The following is a 21,070-nucleotide window of genomic DNA, read 5'->3' as shown; positions in this document are numbered from 1 at the left end:
GGGGGGCAAAACTAAAATATGCTTGCCCCTCTATTTTTTTTCTCTTTTTTTTAATGAGGCTAAGGCTCGCTCTTGGGCTGGCAATATGGATTGGTCAGAAGTAACGTACATAGACCCTACATACTTGTAAGTAGCACACGTACATGCAAACGTGTATAAGTGGTCCGTATCGTACGGATGTACAGTACGTCGATAAATAGTAAACACTGTAGAATACTAATAGATATGTATAAAATCAGTGCTGCCAGAACCAGGGGTGCGAATTGTTTTTGCCGACGATTTTCTTTTGTGTGTGTGTGTGTGTGTGTGTGTGTGTGTGTGTGTGTGTGTCCCTGGTGCAAAATATGAAAAAAAAAAATAGAAAAGAATAATTATTCAGCGTCCGGCGTTGAGGTCGCTCGCAGACTGGGTTTTTTTTTTTTTTTTTTTTTTTTAAGGATCTGAAGGGGGGTGCGTTCGCACCCAACGCACCCCCCCTGGTGACGCCCATGCAGTCCCGATCGCTTACAGCGCCGTGGCGTACAACTGCATTCCTAGGAAAATCGACGGATGAAGCTTGATAAGATGGGTATTCTTGACTTCACTCGTGGAGCGCTCTCGATGAGCACAGTGTACCTGCTTCTTGGAATGACCGTACTTTTCTTGGTGTAAGTAACAAAGTGCAATGTCCAATGAATTCTGCAATAGGAACTTCACTCTATGAATTCTTCACCAACAACATTGTTTATCTAGTTTGATAGAATAATGTATTTCGTGAGTATAAACAATATACACTAGGGCAACTCTGGAAGTACGGCAGCCGTGATCAATATAACTTCCACCGCGTCAGAAATATCCATGTCTAAAACGAGGTTTCGCATGGTGATTATTAAAAACGTTGGGCTGCCAAACGTTGTCTGCGAGAACACCTTAAGTAATGCCAGCATAATTATTATCAAAGTTACCATCAACAGTCAACACTGAGTACTGACACTCAGCAAATACGATACACAAGGTCGTACAGAACTATAGTAAAGGGACAGTCTTTGTATAATTGTGTTTTATATCAGAATATTCATTTCTTATGACGACTTTTTGAGATGCCACACGCTATAGCCAAATTAAATGTCATTGAACAGATGTTGACGCTTTTCAATTTTTTTAATTTTTTTTTTCAAAAAAAAATATTGTAATGAGTATCCTTGGTCAGCTGTCGGTACGTCTATTTGCCTGCTCGAAGTATCATATCTTCTGGCCAATCCGGCTCATTGTCTCGAGCAGACTTCTCAGCCCTTATTAACGGCCTAGGCCCCTCCGATATGCAGGCAGTAGAGTCCGATGCTTACCAGCACAGGAACCTCAATTGGTCCGATTCAAAGCCAAACAAAACAGACAGGCAATATTAATAAGATGCAAATATATGTAGTAATCACATATACATTTTTGTGTAAAGTAAGCAATCTCTGGGCTGTGGTGCGCATGAATTGCCTCTTCAGAATACCTCGAGGCAGAGTTAGTGCAAACTATGTACACTCATAACATGCATGAAAGTTTATCTAAAATCGTTGTGATCTTTTAACATGTAACACAAGAGCTCTTTGGTATACTGGGTTAGTTGAAATTAGTAAGCTTTGAATGCTGTTCTCATGAATTTTTGTTTCAGCTAACATCATAGCTCTTGGTATAATATATCTGGGGCAGAACATAAGAAAATGATCAACTGTTTCTGGGACGTTACAATATTCAAACATACCCGACACACGTTGGTTTATTTGAAACAAATTGTCATTTAAACCTAAGTTCCCCATCCTGAGGCGATGTACAATTGTCTCAGCTCTTCTGTCGTTCAAAGTGCATAAATAGGTCTGAGAAACCTTTCGTTGAACATATTTCAGGGGGGAGTTTGTCTCCTCCCATTTAATTTGCCATTTTGTCACATAACACCTTTTCAGTTTTTATTAAATTCATATTTATTCAACTTGTTATTCACTTGTATGGAAACATTTTGTAAAGCCTTTTTTGCTGCTTTATCTGCCAATTTATTTCCTGTTATTCCGCAGTGTCCAGGAATCCATACCAAACTTACTAATATTCCCTTAGAATATAAATTAGTGCAGAAACTTAATATTTCTGTAACAAAACTTTCTTCTCTTTGAGATCGAATGGCTTGAAGGGCACTGAGTGAGTCACTGAAAATAACTACTCCTGTTTGAAGTGCTGGTAATTGATCAATCCAATACGAAGCTAGCGTGATAGCCGCCAATTCGGCTCTATAAACATATGTTTGGTTCTGCATTCTTTTACTCTGAACATATTTATACACTGGCACATAAAATGAAGAGGCTACCTTGCCTTCGAGTGATTTGGAGCCATCTATATATATATGTAAATAATTTTGCCATTTGGTATACATCACTTCTAAGGAGGCCTGTTTTTGGAGGGCTGTGTTTTCAGTCTTTGACACACACTTTTTTAATTGTGTCGATACACACGGAGGTTTCCACATCCAGAAAGGCATGTTAGGAGGTTTTACACACAATTCAACCTGTGGAGCTAAGTATTCAAATGAGTTTAGAGCTCTTTGTCCGAAAGGTTCTTTTGAGCAGTGTTTTTACAAAATTCAAATTGCCAACAATTTTTAAGCCCTTTTTTCATAGGATGATTGGGAGTATTCTCAATACGTGCTTTCAGTCTAGCCGAGAGCATCTCTCGACGTAACTTTAGGGGCATTTCTCCGAATTCCACTTGAAGGGTCCTTAGGGCTGTTTGCACAAATGATTAAAGCCTGATATTGTATGGAGTTTAAAACATTCTTGACACTCATTGTAGCAGAATCATAAGCCTCACAAGCATAATCTATTATGGAGCGTATATATCGAAGATCTGTATACGCCTAACAATTCTTGTATGCTTTTACAAAAATTTTCAGTATCTATACATTCAACCTTTTCTTACATCACAGAACTACGTCTTGCAAATGTGGTCTCCAAGTCATCCTCCTATCAAATATCACTCCTAAATATACTATACTGAGGAGCAAATTTCAGCTCATTTTTCTCCAACAATAGACAAACGCGCTCTTCTTTGTTTCCACGAGAGAAAAGAACAGAAGTGGTCTTCAACGGTGATATTTTCAGTCCCCGTGAAGTGAACCATTCATTCAAAACGTCTAAGTATATTTGAATTTGGACAGTCATTTCTCTAATATCATTTCCTGATGTCCAGATAACGCAATCATCTGCACATAACAAATTATGAACATTATTCGTTCTGCTTACAGGTACATCGGAAATCATTAGATTAAACAATATTGGGCTCAAAATACTGCCCTGCGGGAAACCATTTTCCATATGAAAAATATCAGACTTGTAAACGCGGTGCGCTTAGTCTTTATTCAAGGCTGCGAAGGGAATATCCAAAGGTTGTGATGTCCACAGGTGTTCTGTTCTTGTTGTTGTTGTTGTTGTTGTTGTTGTTGTTATTTTGAATTTTTTTGGCGTGTATCATTCATTTATGAATATTTACGCCTATCAACGTGAAAACGTGAATGCCACGCCAATGTCGCTTTATTTCAATCCAACAACGAAAGATAATGATTAGCTTGTACGGTACATGTATTGTTGTACTGTGTTATAAAGTCATATATGATTAATGTATCGTAGTAATGTAACGTAAGTGAGGGGACTGCTATCTACAAGTTCGCTTTTTAGCAGCCCCTCAATTTTCATTTCCATGAAGTTCTTTTAAGAACCAATATGTATTATAATGTTCCAAGGTATGTAATCATGTCAAAGTGTATTACCTGTGTTTGATTGGAAATGAAAAAAAAAAACATGCATGTGAACATGCATGTGTAAAATGAAAATGAAATAATGTAATTACAATGTACTGGTACACTACAATGAATTATAAAAAATATATATATTGTAAATGAACATAGTGACTTTAAAAGATAGATCTGCTTAAAACAAAGAAAAGGCTTGTGAAGCTGCGTCTAGTCTTCACTATATTCACCTTTATGTTTGAAGAAGGGGAGGGGATCTTTGTCCCCAAGATGAAGCAAAAGTTGCTGCTATATAGTGCCGGGGGATACAATCGCGGTAATGGACATTTCTAGTTTGCATGCAGCATGATTGCTTATACTTGAAGTTACAGTGATGTATTCATATAAGTGTTGCTTTTGTCATGTAAAAGTTACATTAAAGTCATATTGAATGAGAGAGAGAGAAGAGAAAGAAAACAAAAACAATCATCTACGAAGCATAACATTCTATGTGCCCTTTCAGGGCATGACGTTATAGAAAATCATGATTTGCCAAATATAAAATGAACAATGCACAACAGAGAAGGAATGAATCCCACTAAGATCAGAGGAGCACTGCAGGTGCATCCGCAAAGACTCAGAAATAAACATGATAGATACAACAATGAATAAAGAATGAGTTGTTAGGGATTTCTACATAACGTATCAATGGTACTGTGAGGTCGTCATTTCTTTTACTGCTTTTTCAAATAAATAAATAGACTTGGTGTCACGTAACTCAAGTGGAAGTTTATTCGAAATATCTGGGCCAGCATGTCGTATGGATTTGTGTGCTAAGATTTATATTTATATGTGACTGCCGCTATTAGGGTCGGATTATGTCACTTAAAGTACGTTGATATTATGTTGATCTTGAAAAGCCAAAAAGTGAGGGGCTCCCTAGGAAGGTGAGACGAACATCTCCATTTTTATACTGCACGTTCGTTGCTGAGGTTCTTATCCGATGATCTCCAAATTTCAAACAAAATATGATTGATTTGTGTTGACTCATTCTGGTTATCACTGCAACCAGCTTACAAAATCAAGTTGTGAATAATTTTTAGTGCTTTCCCAAAGATGTATGATTGGGAAAAGTCTCCAGCATGGGTCGATATAATTTCTTCACATGAAATATTAAATATGATTAGATAAGTTTTGTTTTTCTATGCATTTTGTTTTTACATTTTCCGAGGTAATATTTTCGTCCTTAATGATCCTATTTTATAGCAGCGTCTCCATAACAATTGTGATTGCGTCTGCTAATCTACTTCAAAATCAAAGCTATGCATGTACAGTCAGAACCACAGCAAAGGCTATTTTAAGGAAATATTAATTAATTATTAAAACGGTTATAGCGCCCTCTTTAATTTTGTCTTTATTTCTGATATGGTAAAACTACTTTCTTGCAAGATTTGGCCCCTTAAAATGCACTAAATTTGTCAAAACAAGGCTCAAATATGTTCTTTTGTCTTTACAGATTTGAAATAACAGTACAGCTTGATTCTGTTTTACCTCGCATGCCCAATTCACGATTTAGAACAAAGTAGTTGAATATTATTTTGAATTTTTTCTTTGTTTCTAGCGTATTTTGACTAAGTGCACCCCAATCGGCGTTTTGGTGAAATTTTGATAGTGTCATTTTTAGAGCATCATATGCTGAATATATGTGCCAAATTTCAGAGGAATTGGTTGAAAAATTTTGAAATTATCAAAGGTCACACTCTGCCTGTCTTTGGTCACAGAGCGTCGAAAACTATTTGGTGTTGGTCGGGTTAATGGCTGAAATCTATGACTAAGCTACTACTCTGGAAATGCTATCATAGCAAAATATGATCCTTAGATATATGCCATTTCAAAATGCACAACTAGAACTTGCCACCTCAAGTGGTACCAATAACCCATTTTTCGGGTCTTGGCCCGTGGACTAATGTGGTTGACAATGGTTGTTGCGCTCATTCCTTCTTGGTTCGACTCGATTGGTGGTGAATTATCAATTGCCAAAATTGCCAAAATTGCCAAAAAGGATTTTCTGAAAACCACAATGCTCACAACGCCAGCAATGCGATATCCAAGCTAATGATTGTCCGGTTGGTGTGCCCCCCACCCGGCCATGAAATCCGGGATCTGCCACTGGATGGGTCCCAAAAAGATTTGAACTGGCATTGACTGTGTGTGCGCAAATACACGTACAGTAGTTCAAATAATTTGTCAGCAGGATTCCTTTGATATAATTCATTGGGTTGCTGAATTATATACACGTATAAAAAGATACGAATTAGGGGAAGATAGGCGTTACTTTGAATGTCAAATGCAAGTAGATGGTACAAATTTATTATGTTACTTTTAAAGAAATAAGTTCATTTTGCTTAAAAATAAGAAGGTACTGTAACATCACTTTGGCATGGTCATTCAGATTGGAATTATCCTAATACGTACACGTTACTTGTCAAATGAAAAAGGAAAGGGACATTCGAAGTGTTACGCCATAGTCTCCATTATGATGTTTACTTTTTTTAATGTATTGACGTATCATTTGATGATGTTTTAAGATATTTTCAACTTCAGTTTGTAAGTTTGTATTACAGTTCGATTGTATTTAGGAAGCCGTCCACACTCTCTCCCTTGTTTTTGCTCGTTGCTTGCTTTGGCACATTATCGTCTAGTCTCACGTCAAGCAAAGATGATCATGTTTGAGGTCTCACACATGTATATAGTGATAGTCTCCGAATAATGATACGTGTTAAACAAATTTTAAACAAAACAAGTGAGTATGTATGTCACAACAACGTGTCCCCCCCCCCCCCCCCCCCCCCCCCCATTTTTTGATGGTTTGTGTATACGTATGTGTGTGCGTTTGGTAAGCCCTATTCAAAATCGACCTCGTCATGCTCGTTTCACTCTCCCAGGTTCTCTGAAGAAGATTGTTGGCTCGCTAGTCAAACGTTACTCATGATTTGTAAACCATTAGTAAATGAAAGCCCAAACTTGTGAACTTTGAAGAGGACTTCATCGTCATAAATCACAACGAAGTGCTTTTCAAGCCAGCAGGTAGTGTTTTTTTTCCTTTTTCTTCTTCTTTCTTTTTTCAAATATTTACGTCGACCTCATTAGTAGCAATAACATTGCAAAAATTAGGGTCACTGGATGACCTATTCTGTCACAGCATCTGTAGTTTGTAAGAATGAATTATTTATTATGGGTTTGCAATGATGCGTTCACGCAGTTTTCAACTGGATTCATTATTCTTCTCATTTCATTTATTTCATTAAAAAATGCAACGTCAAAGAAGACGTTTGAATACATGTAATGACACAAAAGCAATACAACATTGTCAGGGGGAAAACACTGTAAACTGAAGTACAATTATCATTGATGTATACTGAAATACAATTATTAACTAATGGGTGTATACGTTTAGTCTGATGTTTGTTCGTTGTGTAGTTTCTTTTAATGACCATTGTTTAAATTGGTATAAGAATTGTTCACATAGGCTACAGACGTATATGTTTGTATATTTAAGCTCTTGATATAAAGGATACTCTGTTACTCAACATAGTCAATCCATGTAATCTGCTTCCTCCCGGGAATTCGTGAATTAGATTTCTTTCTTAAAGATAAGGTGGTTTATATAATTTAATATCTTATGGGAAATTTGTGGTGTGGAATTAAACGGCAGGAAAATGATATAATTGTTGACCCTTTATTTATTTGTTTTGAGTGTTTTTCATTGTAATTTTTATCTCTTTCCTTTCAATCCCTTTTGTTGCAACCAAGTATGATTGGCTTAATTTGATACATGAAAATATGTGACTAAACAACAAAATAATCCAGCAGTTTAGGCACAACAATAACCTATGGAATGTTTGTAACGTTCACATACTCGAATGAAACAAATCTAAGGAAAACAAAGTGAGCAAAAATGAAGATATCAAATGTTTTGAATAAGGGGACGTATGCTTCATTTCGCCAATGTGGCCATAGTTATTTATTGGGGGCCTACATGTTTTCGATGTTGGGTGTTGATGCAGCTGTAGTTGCAAGATAATATCAAAAGTCCTATGTAATGCAACACAAGTCATGTTGACATGTCTTGGTTTGTAATGCCGTGATCATCAGATTTGAGAAATTGAATAATGTTTTCGTATGGCAGATGTGATTAACCAATGCATATAATCTTAACCTACAATTTTAAATCCGTTGAGGACGATCTGGTTTTGCTATAACATGCATTTCCAATAGCTGTGCTACACTAATGATGGTATGGACAAAAACTTGAATTAAATTATTGTGACTGTGTTGTGTGCGGATCTCAGTAATCTCAAGAACACAAAACATGTACTGAAAAATATTATGAACATAATAACATGACAAATTTGGTCACTTATGTGGTGATCAGGGCATTATAAATCATTATTAGCTACCAAACATTTGCATTGTACAGGTCCTTTAAGATTTCTTGTCAGTTTAAAAAATTCAATCTGTTTTGCATGTACAGCTACGACCTTTGGACACACACGTACTTTTGGCGGATGGGAATCCCTGGTCCTCGCCCATTTCCCGTGATTGGAAACTTGGCGGACTACAGCGTAAGTGCATGCAATACAGCAACTCGATGAAAATAATACGAATTTTTCTCAACCTAAATAAAGATATGTATCTGATAGTAGGAGCTCCATGGAACTTCCATAGAGATCAGTGGGCCAAAAGGTTGGTCGGGCATGAAATGATTGGCAGTGGGAACCAGCTTACGGATTGGTGTGGTGTGGATGGAGATTGTGTGTATACTTTCATGCCCTGCTACCAAAATAAGTGAACCGGCAAACCTCACCAGTTTGAACCGTTTAAAAAAAGATGAAAAAATCGATAGTAAGAGCAAGATATGCATATTAGATATTAATCAGACTGAACATATATACATACGATTGACTACAGTCCTTGTAAAGGGCGTCGTACATTTCACAAATGGAAAATATTTACATCTCATGTGATATAAATCAATAACTTGATAAATAATCATCGGAGGAGGGAATATAATAGAGGCAGGGATTTTCTTTTTTCGTATCACTAGACTCACTGAGATTCAGGTCTGAATCGCATAACTGTCAGCTTCACTTCTTTTTGTTACCCTTGCCTCGATCCCTGACCCTCATTTCTCTCTCTCACCCCCGGTAATTAAACAAGGGCTCTCTCCGGTCAATGTTTGCTCACATACCAATCTCTTGAAGACTGAACAGCTGCCTTGCACTGTAGCTGTTGTTTGTAGAAGTCGGTCATATTCATTCAGCCAGTGAGTTTTAAAGGGATGGTACAGTATTGGTGGAGATGAGAGTTGGGCTTTTAACTTTTTGCGAGATACCAAGAAAACACTAATAAAATAGTACAGAGCACACCATTTTAAGAGGAATTCAAATACATGTAATTGGGTTTGGAATGACTGAAACATCCCAAAAACAAAGTAAAACAAAGCGATCAGAATAAGATGTGGGTCCCACACTTTATTAGAATCGCTCTGTTTTGCATATCTTAGCCATTTCAAAACCAATTTCCATCAAATAAATATTGAATTCCTCGTGGAATTACATGCTCTTTCATATTTCATAAGAGGTTTCTCATTATCTCAGCAAAAATGTTAGAAACCTGAAATTAGGTCTCAACCGAAACTATACGATCCCTTTAACTAGACTTTGATATGTAACGTTTTGAAATGCCCTTCACCTGTCATATCAAAAAGGAAAAAGCAAATACATCTTGTAGCAGAGAACAATGATTCCCCAACAGCAGAAAGAGACCGTGTGATTTTACGTTTCTCCTTGCCTATACTGCAGAGATGCCAAGTTCAAAAAACTTTTATAAGTGAGATTTTCATGACTCGGCGTTTCGGCGCTCGCGCGCATGCGCGCGAACGAGGAGGGTGTCACCCCTCCCACGGTAGGGAGCTTTTTTTAATTATGAGATCTTAATGATGCGATCCGGTGCATACTTAAGTGACTATTTTTTACTAATTTTGAAAGACAAAAGGGAAATATACCTTCAATTGCAACTATCACTTGAATCCTTTGAGCTATACTTCTTATTTTTGGCACAAATTGCAGACTTCACCCGATGCGTGAGAAAAATGGGTGCCCTGCGTGAGATCGTGAGACAGGCCCTAAATGCTTGAGTCTCACGCAGAATGCGTGAGACTTGGTAGCTCTGATACTGTGTGATTTGGATCTAGCGATCTATCGAGATTCTGCTGGTGTGGGAGTGATTCCCTGCGATCCGCGGAAAAGTCGCGTTGTGGCCAACTTTAACCTGATGGCCGCAAGGGTGGTGTTGCAAGCGGTCGCCGCGTTTTCGACATGTTCAAAACTTTGTCGACCTCCAGCTTCGTTTGGGGACACTAGCAAACAGAATCTCGTAGTGAGCACGCCAAGATCGGCCTCAATCGCATGTAGGGCTGGATTGCATATGTGTCTGTTGGTGTGCCTGTAGGACTATACACTGTACTGGAAAACATTGTCCCGCTCAGCAAAAGTTTAAGGGCTCGAAAATTATGTGCAGGGAATGTTAATGCTTAAAAGAAAGATACCACACTAATGTACCAGTTACAACTTACAAGGGAACCCATAGGGTTAATGGAAGACACACATTACTCAGTAGAATCGATGCGAGCAAGTGCGTAATCTATTTGATGATACGCTGCTTAACCTTAGCCAGGAGTTCCTGGAAGACATCCAGACAAACCTTATAGAATGCTATAAAACCATTGACACCTTCCTCGGCGAACTCCTGCATGAGGTTCCTGTAATATCCGAAGATCTCTCAGAAAACGAGCCATGGACGTACCCAGTGTCTCATCTGCCTCCTCGTTGCTTCCTTCTCCCTCCTCCTCCTCCTCAATCGCCTGAGGAGGATCCAGACTGCAGCCGCATGAGCAAGGTTGCTTACTTTACACATAGACAGAATGCAGAAAGCCTCCCCTTCCTCATTAAGTTCTTTGGGGGACAAGGTAGTACACCTCAGAATTTCACGTCTGCCTCTGTAAGAATCACATGAAAATGCTCTATGATGAAATAAGTGGTGGAACCGGCGGGAGGGGGGGGGGGGGACTTTTTTCTTCCAGCACATAAAAAGGACTAGGGTGTCACCACTTTTTTTACGCCTGAAGTGAAGTGGCAGTAGGAAAAAAGATAGAAGTGGCACCAGGAATTGCGCCGAAGGCCTTTTTCTTTTTTTCCCTTTTTGTTGCTTGTTAGTTCAGGAAACCCGGAAGTGCGTACCCCCCCCCCCCCCACCCCATCCACTTTTAAAAACGTGGCGCTGGCGGTGAATGGGGTGTCACTGACCAGGGACGCTAACCTGGAAGCATTAAACTGCACATTACTTGAATATGAGACCATTCTGAAGCAAATCATTTTCACACAACAATAGATATACAATGAACTCTTGAATGAATCCCATAAGGATTGGAACAATCATCTCCAAGCATATCCACTGATTCCCACTGATCAGTTACTAGCCTTCCCCTTTAAGTTAATTGGCAAAAGTTTATCCATAAAGACGCTTATGTTTTCACTACACAAGTTTGAAAATAATCAGCAATTATATCCTTGTAAGATTTCCTGCTTGACATTTACAGGAAAGAAGTTGTTCTTGCCTCTTATATTGACGAAGAATATTATGTTCTACTATCTTTCTGTGAAAACCAGGGGGGAAGTTGTGAAGTGGTGACACTGGCTCATCTTTTATGTATTTGCTCGGGAGTGATCTCTTGAAGTCGCTAGATCATGTGAAACGTCCAAATAACATAGCTCTAATTTTACGTCCGCTGTCGTTCTGTTGTTGTGAACGTCTTTAATTCACTATTGCCATTAATTATTGCTCATTGCTTATTGCTCATTAATTAAATGGAATGGTATATTGGTGTACATCATCATCACTACTTTTCTTTTCTTTAATTTCGGGCGTTTTTGCTCATTTAGTTCAAGTAATTTTGATTCAACATACATACTACCAATATATAATTGCCAGAAACAAAACTGAAGTGGAAAGAATGTAGATTGTACACAGTGGTGCTGCCGGTGGCAAAAAAGGAACCCTAATACTTACCATACCATGTACCGCGGGCCTTCCACTTCTTTCTCCATCAATTACGTCAAAATTTGTAAAAATAGCAAATTACACTCACAAATTAAACATAAAGTGATACATGGAAAGTACTCAGTATCTAAATAATATGATTGTGTCTGAACACTGCATTGCGCTTTCGCAGAATAGGTTTTGTATACTAAGTACGTATTATACTTCGAGAATATTGCATTTTATGTAACATTGTTGTTGATTATTCATTATCTGTTATGTATGTATCAATGTCTTATCATTTAACTACTACTACAGTATTATCATAATTATCACTATTACTATTACTATCACTGTTATCATCAAATTTTGTTATTATTATCATTAGAATAATTATTAGTATTTCATATCACTTCATGATAATCAGTATTGTGATTACTATTGTCGTAGATATATTATGTCCATCGAGAGTTTGACATAAATCATTTAATCAGTTTATCAGTTTTCTCTCTTTTCTCTGTCTCCCTTGCTTTGTCTTCTCTCTTTCTCTCTCTCTCTCTCTCTTTCTCTTCTTCTTCTTTTTGAGTGAAATCGCCTTTGTCTTTCATAAAAGTGAAGATGCATGCGCGTTATGTTTAGTCAGACGCATACACTTATCTACCTCTTATACCAGGGGCGTCACCAGCTTTTTTTCAAAGGGGTGCGTTTTGACACTAAATGTTTACGAGATTTTTTGGACAGACATTTGGAATATAGGAAGCTCTCAATCCCTAGACTTTTACTGTTTTTTTTAGGGAAACCAAGCGGGGAAAGGGCACCGGCGTAGCTAGGATTTTATCTTGGGGGGGGGGGGGGGGTTAGTATGCGAGGGAGCGAGCAAGGGTGGGGGGAGGGTGTGGAAGTGCCGCAAGGGGTTGTACCCCCTATAAATGGATTATGGAATGACGGTGTGAAACGACAAATTACTGGCAGCGATATCAGGAGAATGGCATAACGACTACGTGCGAGCGAGAGGAGCGAGCGAGCTTGAAAATTTTGACATTTTACAGTCCAAAAACTGCCGTTTGTAGCCTTATTTTATTTCTTTTTTTTTGCTTTGTAAATTAAGGGGGGGGGGGGGCGCACCGGGCGCAACTGCTGGCAATTACTAGCAGCAACATCAGGAGAATGGCATAGCAATTAAATGCAAGCGAGCGAAGAGAGCGAGCTTGAAAATTTTGACATTTTACAGTCCAAAAACTGCCATTTGGAGCCATGTTTTTTCGCTTTGGAAATAAAGGAGGGGGGGGGGGCGCACCGGGCGCAACTGCCGGTAATTACTGGCAGCAAAACATCAGGAGAATTGCGTAACAATTGAATGCGAGCGAGCGAGCGAGCGAGCGAGCTTGAAAAATTTGACATTTTACAGTAAAAAACTAACAAACTGCCGTTTGTAGCTACATTTCTTCGCTTTAGAATTTAAGGGGGGGGGGGGGGGAGCGCACCGGGCGCAACTGCTGGCAATTACTGGCAGCAACATCAGGAGAACGGCATAGCAATTAATGAGAGCGAGCGAAGAGAGCGAGCTTGAAAATTTTGACATTTTACAGTCCCAAAACTGCCATTTGGAGCCATATTTTTTTTCGCTTTGGAAATAAAGGAGGGGTGGGGGGCGCAACGGGCGCAACTGCCGGTAATTACTGGCAGCAACATCAGGAGAATTGCATACCAATTCAATGCGAGCGAGCTTGAAAATTTTGACATTTTACAGTCCAAAAACTGCCATTTGTAGCCATATTTTTTTGCTTTGGAAATTAAGGGGGGGGGGGGGGCGCACCGGGCGCAACTGCTGGCAATTACTGGCAGCAACATCAGGTGAATGGCATAACAATTCAATGCGAGCGAGCGAAGAGAGCGAGCTTGAAAATTTTGACATTTTACAGTCCCAAAACTGCCATTTGGAGCCATATTTTTTCACTTTGGAAATAAAGGAGGGGGGGGGGGGGGGGGCGCACCGGGCGCAACTGCCGGCAATTACTGGCAGCAACATCAGGAGAATTGCGTAACACTTGAATGCGAGCGAGCGAGCTTGAAAATTTTGACATTTTACAGTAAAGAACAAACAAACTGCCGTTTGTAGCTATATTTCTTCGCTTTAGAATTTAAGGGGGCGCATCGGGCGCAACTGCTGGCAAATACTGGCAGCAATATCAGGAGAGCATAATGATTACTTTCGAGCGAGCGGAACGAGCGAGCTTGAAAATTTTACATTTTACAGTCCAAAAACTGCCGTTCTTAGCCATATTTTTTCGTCTTTGGAAATTAAGGGGGAGGGGCACCGGGCAGAACTGCTGGCAATTACTGGCAGCAACATAAGGTGAATTGCATAAGAATTAAATGCGAGCGAGCGAAGAGAGCAAGCTTGAAAATTTTACATTTTACAGTCCAAAAACTGCCGTTCTTAGCCATATTTTTTCGCTTTGGAAATTAAGGGGGGCGCACCGGGCGCAACTGCAGGCAATTACTGGCAGAAACATCAGAAGAATGGCATAAAGATTAAATGCGAGCGAACGGAGCGAGCGAACTTGAAAATTTTGACATTTTACAGTCCCCAAACTGCCGTTTGTAGCTATATTTTTTCGCTTTGGAAATAAGGGGGAGGGCGCATCAGGCGCAACTGCCGGCAATTACTGGCAGCAACTTCAGGAGAATGGCATTACGACTAAAAATGCAAGCGAGAGGAGCGAGCGAGCTTGAAAATTTTGACATTTTACTGTCCAAAAACTGCCGTTTGCAGCTATTTTATTTTTTTTTTTCGCTTTGGAAATGAAAGGGGGGGGGGACGCCCGGTGCGCCCCTCCCCCTGGATCCGCCCCTGGTAGTCAAGGGTGTGGGTTTATGTTCATGACTGGGGGAGGTATGACCAGCGAGGTGGCGTCGAAGTGACCAAGCGGGGAAAGGATGTCCAAAATCTGCACTTTAGAGCATCCCCTATAGTGTAAAACTAATTGTGCGTGTTTGTTTGTGTGTGTGTATTATATTTAGTACATGGAAAAGTTAGGAATTAGCCCAGGTCAAGTCTTTTTATTGGTAATGCAAGACATTTTTATAATAGACTAGTATGTAAAGCAACACTGCATAATCAATGATCTAGCTTTGATATAACGAAGCGTAAGGTACAAAGGTGTACATTCTACATCACATTGCGCAACATTGTACGACTCTTCGTTCGGATGTACTGAGTACACTGCGCACATCTTGCTTATATGCAGAATGCCAACCAGGAATCACAATCTTTTGTCGGGTCCGGACTTTTTGAACAATGTTTCACACTATATCCTTATTTAATTATGGTTAAAAGAAATCATAGAAAAATATCTTATTTCTTGATCACCCTTTCATTCAAAAGCAGTTTACTAACACTATGAACTACTATTTCGGTAAATCTTTTTTTTTTTTTTTTTACCAGCGGATTGGGAGGGGGCGCATCCCCTCCCCCTCCGTATTACGCCACTGCTTTTGGGTGAAATAATTGGACACATTTCTTGAATTCTAACAAAAAAGCAAGACAATCTTTTCATCGCGGGAATTATGATTATGTGGGGTTGGGCGGATGGTGCGCTTGCCTTCCAATATTTTTATGGGGGCAACATTTTTGTTTTCTTTCAAAAGCAAGAAAATCTTCTCATTTCGGGAATTATTAATTATGGGGGGGGGGGGGCAAAACCAAAATATTTTTTTTTAAATTTTTTTAATGAGGCTCTTGGGCTGGCAATATGGATTGGTCAGAAGTAACGTACATAGACCCTACATACTTGTAAGTAGCACACGTACATGCAAACGTGTCTAAGTGCTCCGTATCGTACGGATGTACAGCACGGTCGATAAAATAGTAAACATTGTAGAATACTAATAGATATGTATAAAATCAGTGCTGCCAGAACCAGGGATGCGAATTGTTTTTGCCGACGACTTTGTGTGTGTGTGTGTGTGTGTGTGTGTGTGTGTGTGTCCCTGGTGCAAAATAAAAAAAAAACAAATAGAAAAGAGTAATTATTTAGCGTCCGGCGTAGAGGTCGCTCGCAGACTGATTATTATTATTATTTTTTTAATCTGAAGGGGGGGGGGGGGGGATGCGTTCGCACCCAACGCACCCCTCTGGTGACGCCCATGTATACATATTCAATCCTTTCCCCAGGATATACCAGGAGCGTTGGAGCGGTATGGCAAGGAGTACGGGCCTGTGGTCGGGTTCTACTTCTGGAGGGACCCCATCCTCGTCATCAACGACCTCGATATTCTTCGCAAATTATTAATTAAAGACTTCGGGAAGTTTACAAATAGAAGGGTAAGATCAGTTAAACAAATTGATATACTCCCTATTCAATGCGCATTATCACGGTTTTTGTATAAACTTTGTAAAGCAGTGATGAAAGTCAGATATCCTTCAGTTTTAACTAGTTTGGTCAAAAGTCTGGTTGTATTGTTGTTATTATTGTTATTACGGTTTTATAATGACTCCAACCTGCAGGAAATAATTCTAAATCAATAACGCTTGCAATGTTTGTTTCCACAGAAGTTACCACTTTCATCAGGCGTCATGGATCACATGTTGTTTAATCTGCATAGCGCGCAATGGAAAAGGGTTCGTGAAATTCTCACACCGACATTTACTGGGAGGAAATTGAAGATCGTGAGTATCCAGCGCATTTTTCTATTGTCAGTATAAACTTCCTAAATATGTCCCATTTGATTTGAGCATCTATAGGAACACTTTTTTCACATTTTTTTCGTGAGCCCACAAAGTCGTCCCGTATAGTTGCAGTGTCAGAAAGAGCAGGAAAATGCTTCATGTGGAATTCTCATCACATATACATTTACGAAAAATCAAGCTTTCTATTGCAGTAAGGCAAAATGCCAAGTTAGTAGGCTTCCCTGCCATTTTGAACACCTAGGGACAATTTGGTTGAAGCCTCAATATAGATAAAATTTCCTTCAATCATATACTTATTCCTTCTTAAGGGGGGGGGGGCTTAAACTGCTGCTGCTCAGAAGTGGTCAAACGGTTTAGCACGTTTGAATAGTGAGAAACAAAACAAAATCTGAGGTACTAGAAAGTCGGAAAATTTGGTAACCACACCGTTGTTTTACCACTTCATCAAATGTTCAGAATAAATACCGATGACATTGCACAAAGAGGAAGAACATTTTAGTGCCCCATGTCATAACATTTTGGATATTTGTTAAAAGGGTCTTTTGATGAAAGACGAAGTTTTATTTTTTTAATCTCTTGCCGATTACACAAACGAACGTTGCATAGTCCAAAAGCCTCCAAACAGAAATAAGAATGCTAATTCGTCTACCACATTTTGTTTGAAATCTCATCACATTCCGTAGATGTCAGATGCCCTGAACGACTGCGCAGATGTAATGGTTGACAGTCTTCGCGATGCATGCCAAAGAGACGGGATTATCCAGTGTAAGGAGTAAGTACTTTTTCCACCCTGCTATTGCCATATCAAATGACAAGTTTATTTGATAATTTTGTCGCTTCGCTGATGGACTGTCAAAGATCCCCGATCAGTTATGATATAAAATGCCACCAACTTTCCATTTCTCTGTCTCAGAAATACCCGAACTTCATTTTAGAGATCAGTGCAGTTAACCACGTGGTCTTGTCTTTTCACCACCGATGTGTTCTCACACTAAATTTTCCAAACTTGGAGAAATGAAGGTTGGAGAATGCAGCAGCATTGCTTCTTTGGGTGCACCTCATAGCGTACGATGAGCAACATTATCCAGGTCCAGCACCTCCTCTTACAAGTAAAATAATTCTGTCATGTTACTTTTGCGTAATTTCTTGTTATTTGTCCATTTACATGTTGCTACTTCAATATCGTCGAAAGACTTCCTATACAACCGATTGTGTTTTCAATTTGACCCTCAACAACATATTCGTTGAGGTCCCATGGCCATTTTGTGTTAATTTCGAGACCGTATACGTGTGACGCCACCCTTTAACAATCTTATACTCATTCAAATTTGTCTTCAGATATTGTCCGCCCATCAGACTGAGTTGCATTATTAGAGGGGATGTGTTTCGAGTGTACAATGTGAAAGAAAAAGTCAGTGATGGTGTGTTATGAAATGCGTTATATTTCCGTAAATCGCAGTCTCTATGGCGGTTTCGTAATGGACTCAGTAGCGAGGTGTGCATTCGGACTGGACGTGAACTCACAGAAGGACCCAACTCATCCCTTTGTGACCAACGCCAAGCGCATTTTTGACCCGTCCTCTGCAACGCCATATTTTTTAGCTGTCTGTAAGTTTGTAAATCACGTTTCCGTTACTTTAAAGGGATGGTACAGTATTGGTGGAGATGAAAATTGGACTTTTAACTTTTTGCGAGATACCAAGAAAACACTTATGAAATAGTACAGAGCATACCATCTTAAGAGAAATTCAAAGTTTATTTGATGAAAATCGGATGTGGAATGTCTGAAACATCCAAAAACAAAGTAAAACAAAGCGATCGTAATAAAGTTTGGGTTCAAAACCAATTTTCATCAAATAAACGTTGAATTCCTCATGGAATTACATGCTCTTTCATATTTCATAAGAGGTTTCTCATTATCTCACCAAAAAATGTTAGAAACCTGAAATCAGGTCTCAACCAAAACTATACGATCCCTTTAAAGATAAGATGCGTAAACAATTCATCTATTGTATATTGTATATATAATATAATAAAATATATATATACATATTATATATAAATTATATGTATATATATATATATACATATATACATTGAATTTATGTGTATGTGTGTGTGTGTGTGTATGTGTGTGAGTATTGTATGTCCCATGGTATGTCATTGTGTGTAGTTTAATCCACAGTCCTTCTGTGCTGCCATTGTGAACCTTTCATTTGAACTCTTATATAGCTGAGAAGGTTGTACCTGTATTTGAAAGAAGATTTTGATTAGAATTCACACGTCTTTCAAATGATTTCTTACAGTTGATTAGTTTCGATCTTTTAAATTTGCTTATTCATTTGTCTTTAATGTTCTTTTTATTTCAAAAGCATTGATACCAAGTCTGAAGCCTTTCTTCGAGCTGATTGGTATCACGTTTATGCCTAAGGATGTGATACAGTTTTTCACCGCTGTCGTCAAGGAAGCGATTGCACTGAGAAAGCGCCCTGGTGCAAAACAGGTAAAACTTTGAGTGAAAGAAAAATGTTACTAGCAGTTGACAGTTCATGTACGCAGCACAAAGGGCACTGCATTCTACTGCAATGGTGCGCACGATGTACCTCTTTTCATTGTCTCTCTTTCCCTCTTATACTGTCTCGACCGGTTTGACCTGTTGTCTTAGGCATGAAAGAGGGTGTGTGACCACCAGGATAAAGGTGTGTTGGCATCGTTACTTCACTGTGTACTCTGTCTGTGAAGGTGTACAACGCTCACCGGTCATATTATGTCAAAATATGATAGAGTTGTGACAGCTGTGACAGCTTAAAACACAACAAATAAACGAGCAAATGAATCATTTTATTGTTTTGTAATTTTGTCAATACTGATCAAATCATTTGAAGATCTTATTTCAGCGTCCAACGTGGATGGCATGAAAATTTCTTTATCCCACACCCCTTGTCCAGCAAACAATCGGCCCTTTATAATGTTTAATAAAAAGGAGGACGAGGATAATTCAGGTGTGATTAAAATGTGCAAGAACAGAATACTTAAACACATTTCGATGAAAAGTAATTTCTTAGACAGTGAAGTACACTGCTTTACTTTGTCTGGTAAAGTTATCACAGGCGTTGGGTTCGTAATTCCATAATTGATTTCTGGGCTAAGAATGTTTTAGGATTTAAGCGGTAATAATCTGTTTTATTATTAACTTGCTTGAAGTGAATAGTATACATGAACATATTTTTCTATTTGATTTTTATTTTGTTTTTCATTTGACATCAATTAGTCTGCAGATTTCCTCCAACTTCTAATTGAAGCTGAGGTTGGTACAGGTGAACTCGTGAATGAAAATGACGACGATGACATGCACGACATGCACATGAATAGCTCAATGGAGAGACCATCCAGAGCCAAGGGTGTTTCCAAGAAGAATCTCTCGGAGGAAGAGTTAATAGCTCAGGTAGAAAGAAACGTCATTATGTCGCAACATTGTAGCTAATCTACTCCTTTACTAAATTACTTAACTCAGTAGGGACTGTACTAGAGGTAACTTTAAACAGATCCCCATGTGTCAGTGCTCTGATATACCCCCCCCCCCCTCGTGATCTCTCTAAGACTAGTTTGATAATTTTTAGATCAGGGCATCACTAAACACATCGTGACTGCAAGAACCATTGTAGAGCCCTGTCACAGAGGCACTCTTGGATAGCTTGGTAGCACGGTCGCTTCAGGATGTATTTTGTACAGTTCGGGTTACGTCCACACATTTCGTCCATACAATGCAGTCAACGCATGCATTAATTTTCATTAATTACTACTCCTTACTTCGGTTTACATTTTTGGCGTTAAAAACGTTTACAGATTGGTTGGGATTGTTGGTAATACGATGATAAGGAAAGAAATCTTTTTAAAAATACCCCTGGGTAAAAGAAGTGATCTGAGTTTGTTGGTAGGCATACTCTACAATGCGCGATGCTTTTTTCCTGACTCATCCTCAGATACGAGCAGTGTTCGCGTTTCTTTGCTAACAAGCCATTCCACCATGCATCAATACAGGGCTGGCCGTGAGGCATTTGAGTTTTAGCGGTAACCCGGACTAAACGGACGTCCTTGGCATTCAAAGAATAATGTTGACTAGACATCGATTTTGTCACCTTCCCACCTACTGTAGTAAAATTCAACTTTTAGTGTGACACATTTTGCTTTCATTTCTTAGATTCCAGAGTACCAGAATCATAGTCGTTAGATTAAATTATATGCAAATTTTATTTCATTTTTTCGACAAGAACATAATCACTTTTTTTTTTGCAACAGAAAATGAGGTTTCATAAGCAAAACAATGTAAAATGAAAAGAGTATACAATGATTGTGGAACCTTATAGTAATTCAATTCAATTCAATTCATGCCTTATTTCATTTTTCGAAAAGAACATAAACATTTCACTTTCTTTAGTAACAGAGAATAAGGTTGCATAGTCAAAACAAAGTAAATTGAGAAAAATATAATCGAGGAACCTTGGAATAAGAAATACGTTGTAATGAAAATTGAC

At 38.8% G+C, this 21,070-nt stretch overlaps 1 protein-coding gene across 1 annotated transcript; it reads left to right on the top strand.

The window, feature by feature from the left end:
- The first annotated feature begins 516 nt into the window (after nucleotides 1–516).
- LOC139742785 (cytochrome P450 3A9-like) lies at nucleotides 517–20,766 on the top strand. Its single transcript, XM_071653304.1, has 9 exons — nucleotides 517–647; nucleotides 8,277–8,367; nucleotides 16,020–16,169; nucleotides 16,398–16,514; nucleotides 17,219–17,307; nucleotides 17,995–18,143; nucleotides 18,908–19,038; nucleotides 19,807–19,980; nucleotides 20,737–20,766. Exons 1-9 carry the CDS (start codon nucleotides 550–552, stop codon nucleotides 20,764–20,766), a joined length of 1,029 nt encoding a protein of 342 aa, XP_071509405.1. The 5' UTR covers nucleotides 517–549.
- Nucleotides 20,767–21,070: the final 304 nt, after the last annotated feature.

Source organism: Diadema antillarum, unplaced genomic scaffold, assembly GCF_040938485.1.
Source record: "Diadema antillarum isolate AM-2024a unplaced genomic scaffold, OU_Dant_1.0 seq00001020_RagTag, whole genome shotgun sequence".
In the NCBI taxonomy this organism is placed as follows: Eukaryota; Metazoa; Echinodermata; class Echinoidea; order Diadematoida; family Diadematidae; genus Diadema; species Diadema antillarum.
Note: the sequence above shows the minus strand (reverse complement) of the source record. Positions and strands in the feature narration are given on the sequence as shown.

Bases quoted from the DNA above. Each gene is read 5' to 3' on its own strand.
- LOC139742785 (XM_071653304.1), top strand. From the start codon at position 550: ATGAAGCTTGATAAGATGGGTATTCTTGACTTCACTCGTGGAGCGCTC. The intron at 16,515-17,218 runs GTGAGTATCCAG...CACATTCCGTAG, and splicing joins CTGGGAGGAAATTGAAGATC to ATGTCAGATGCCCTGAACGA. The intron at 18,144-18,907 runs GTAAGTTTGTAA...TTATTTCAAAAG, and splicing joins GCCATATTTTTTAGCTGTCT to CATTGATACCAAGTCTGAAG.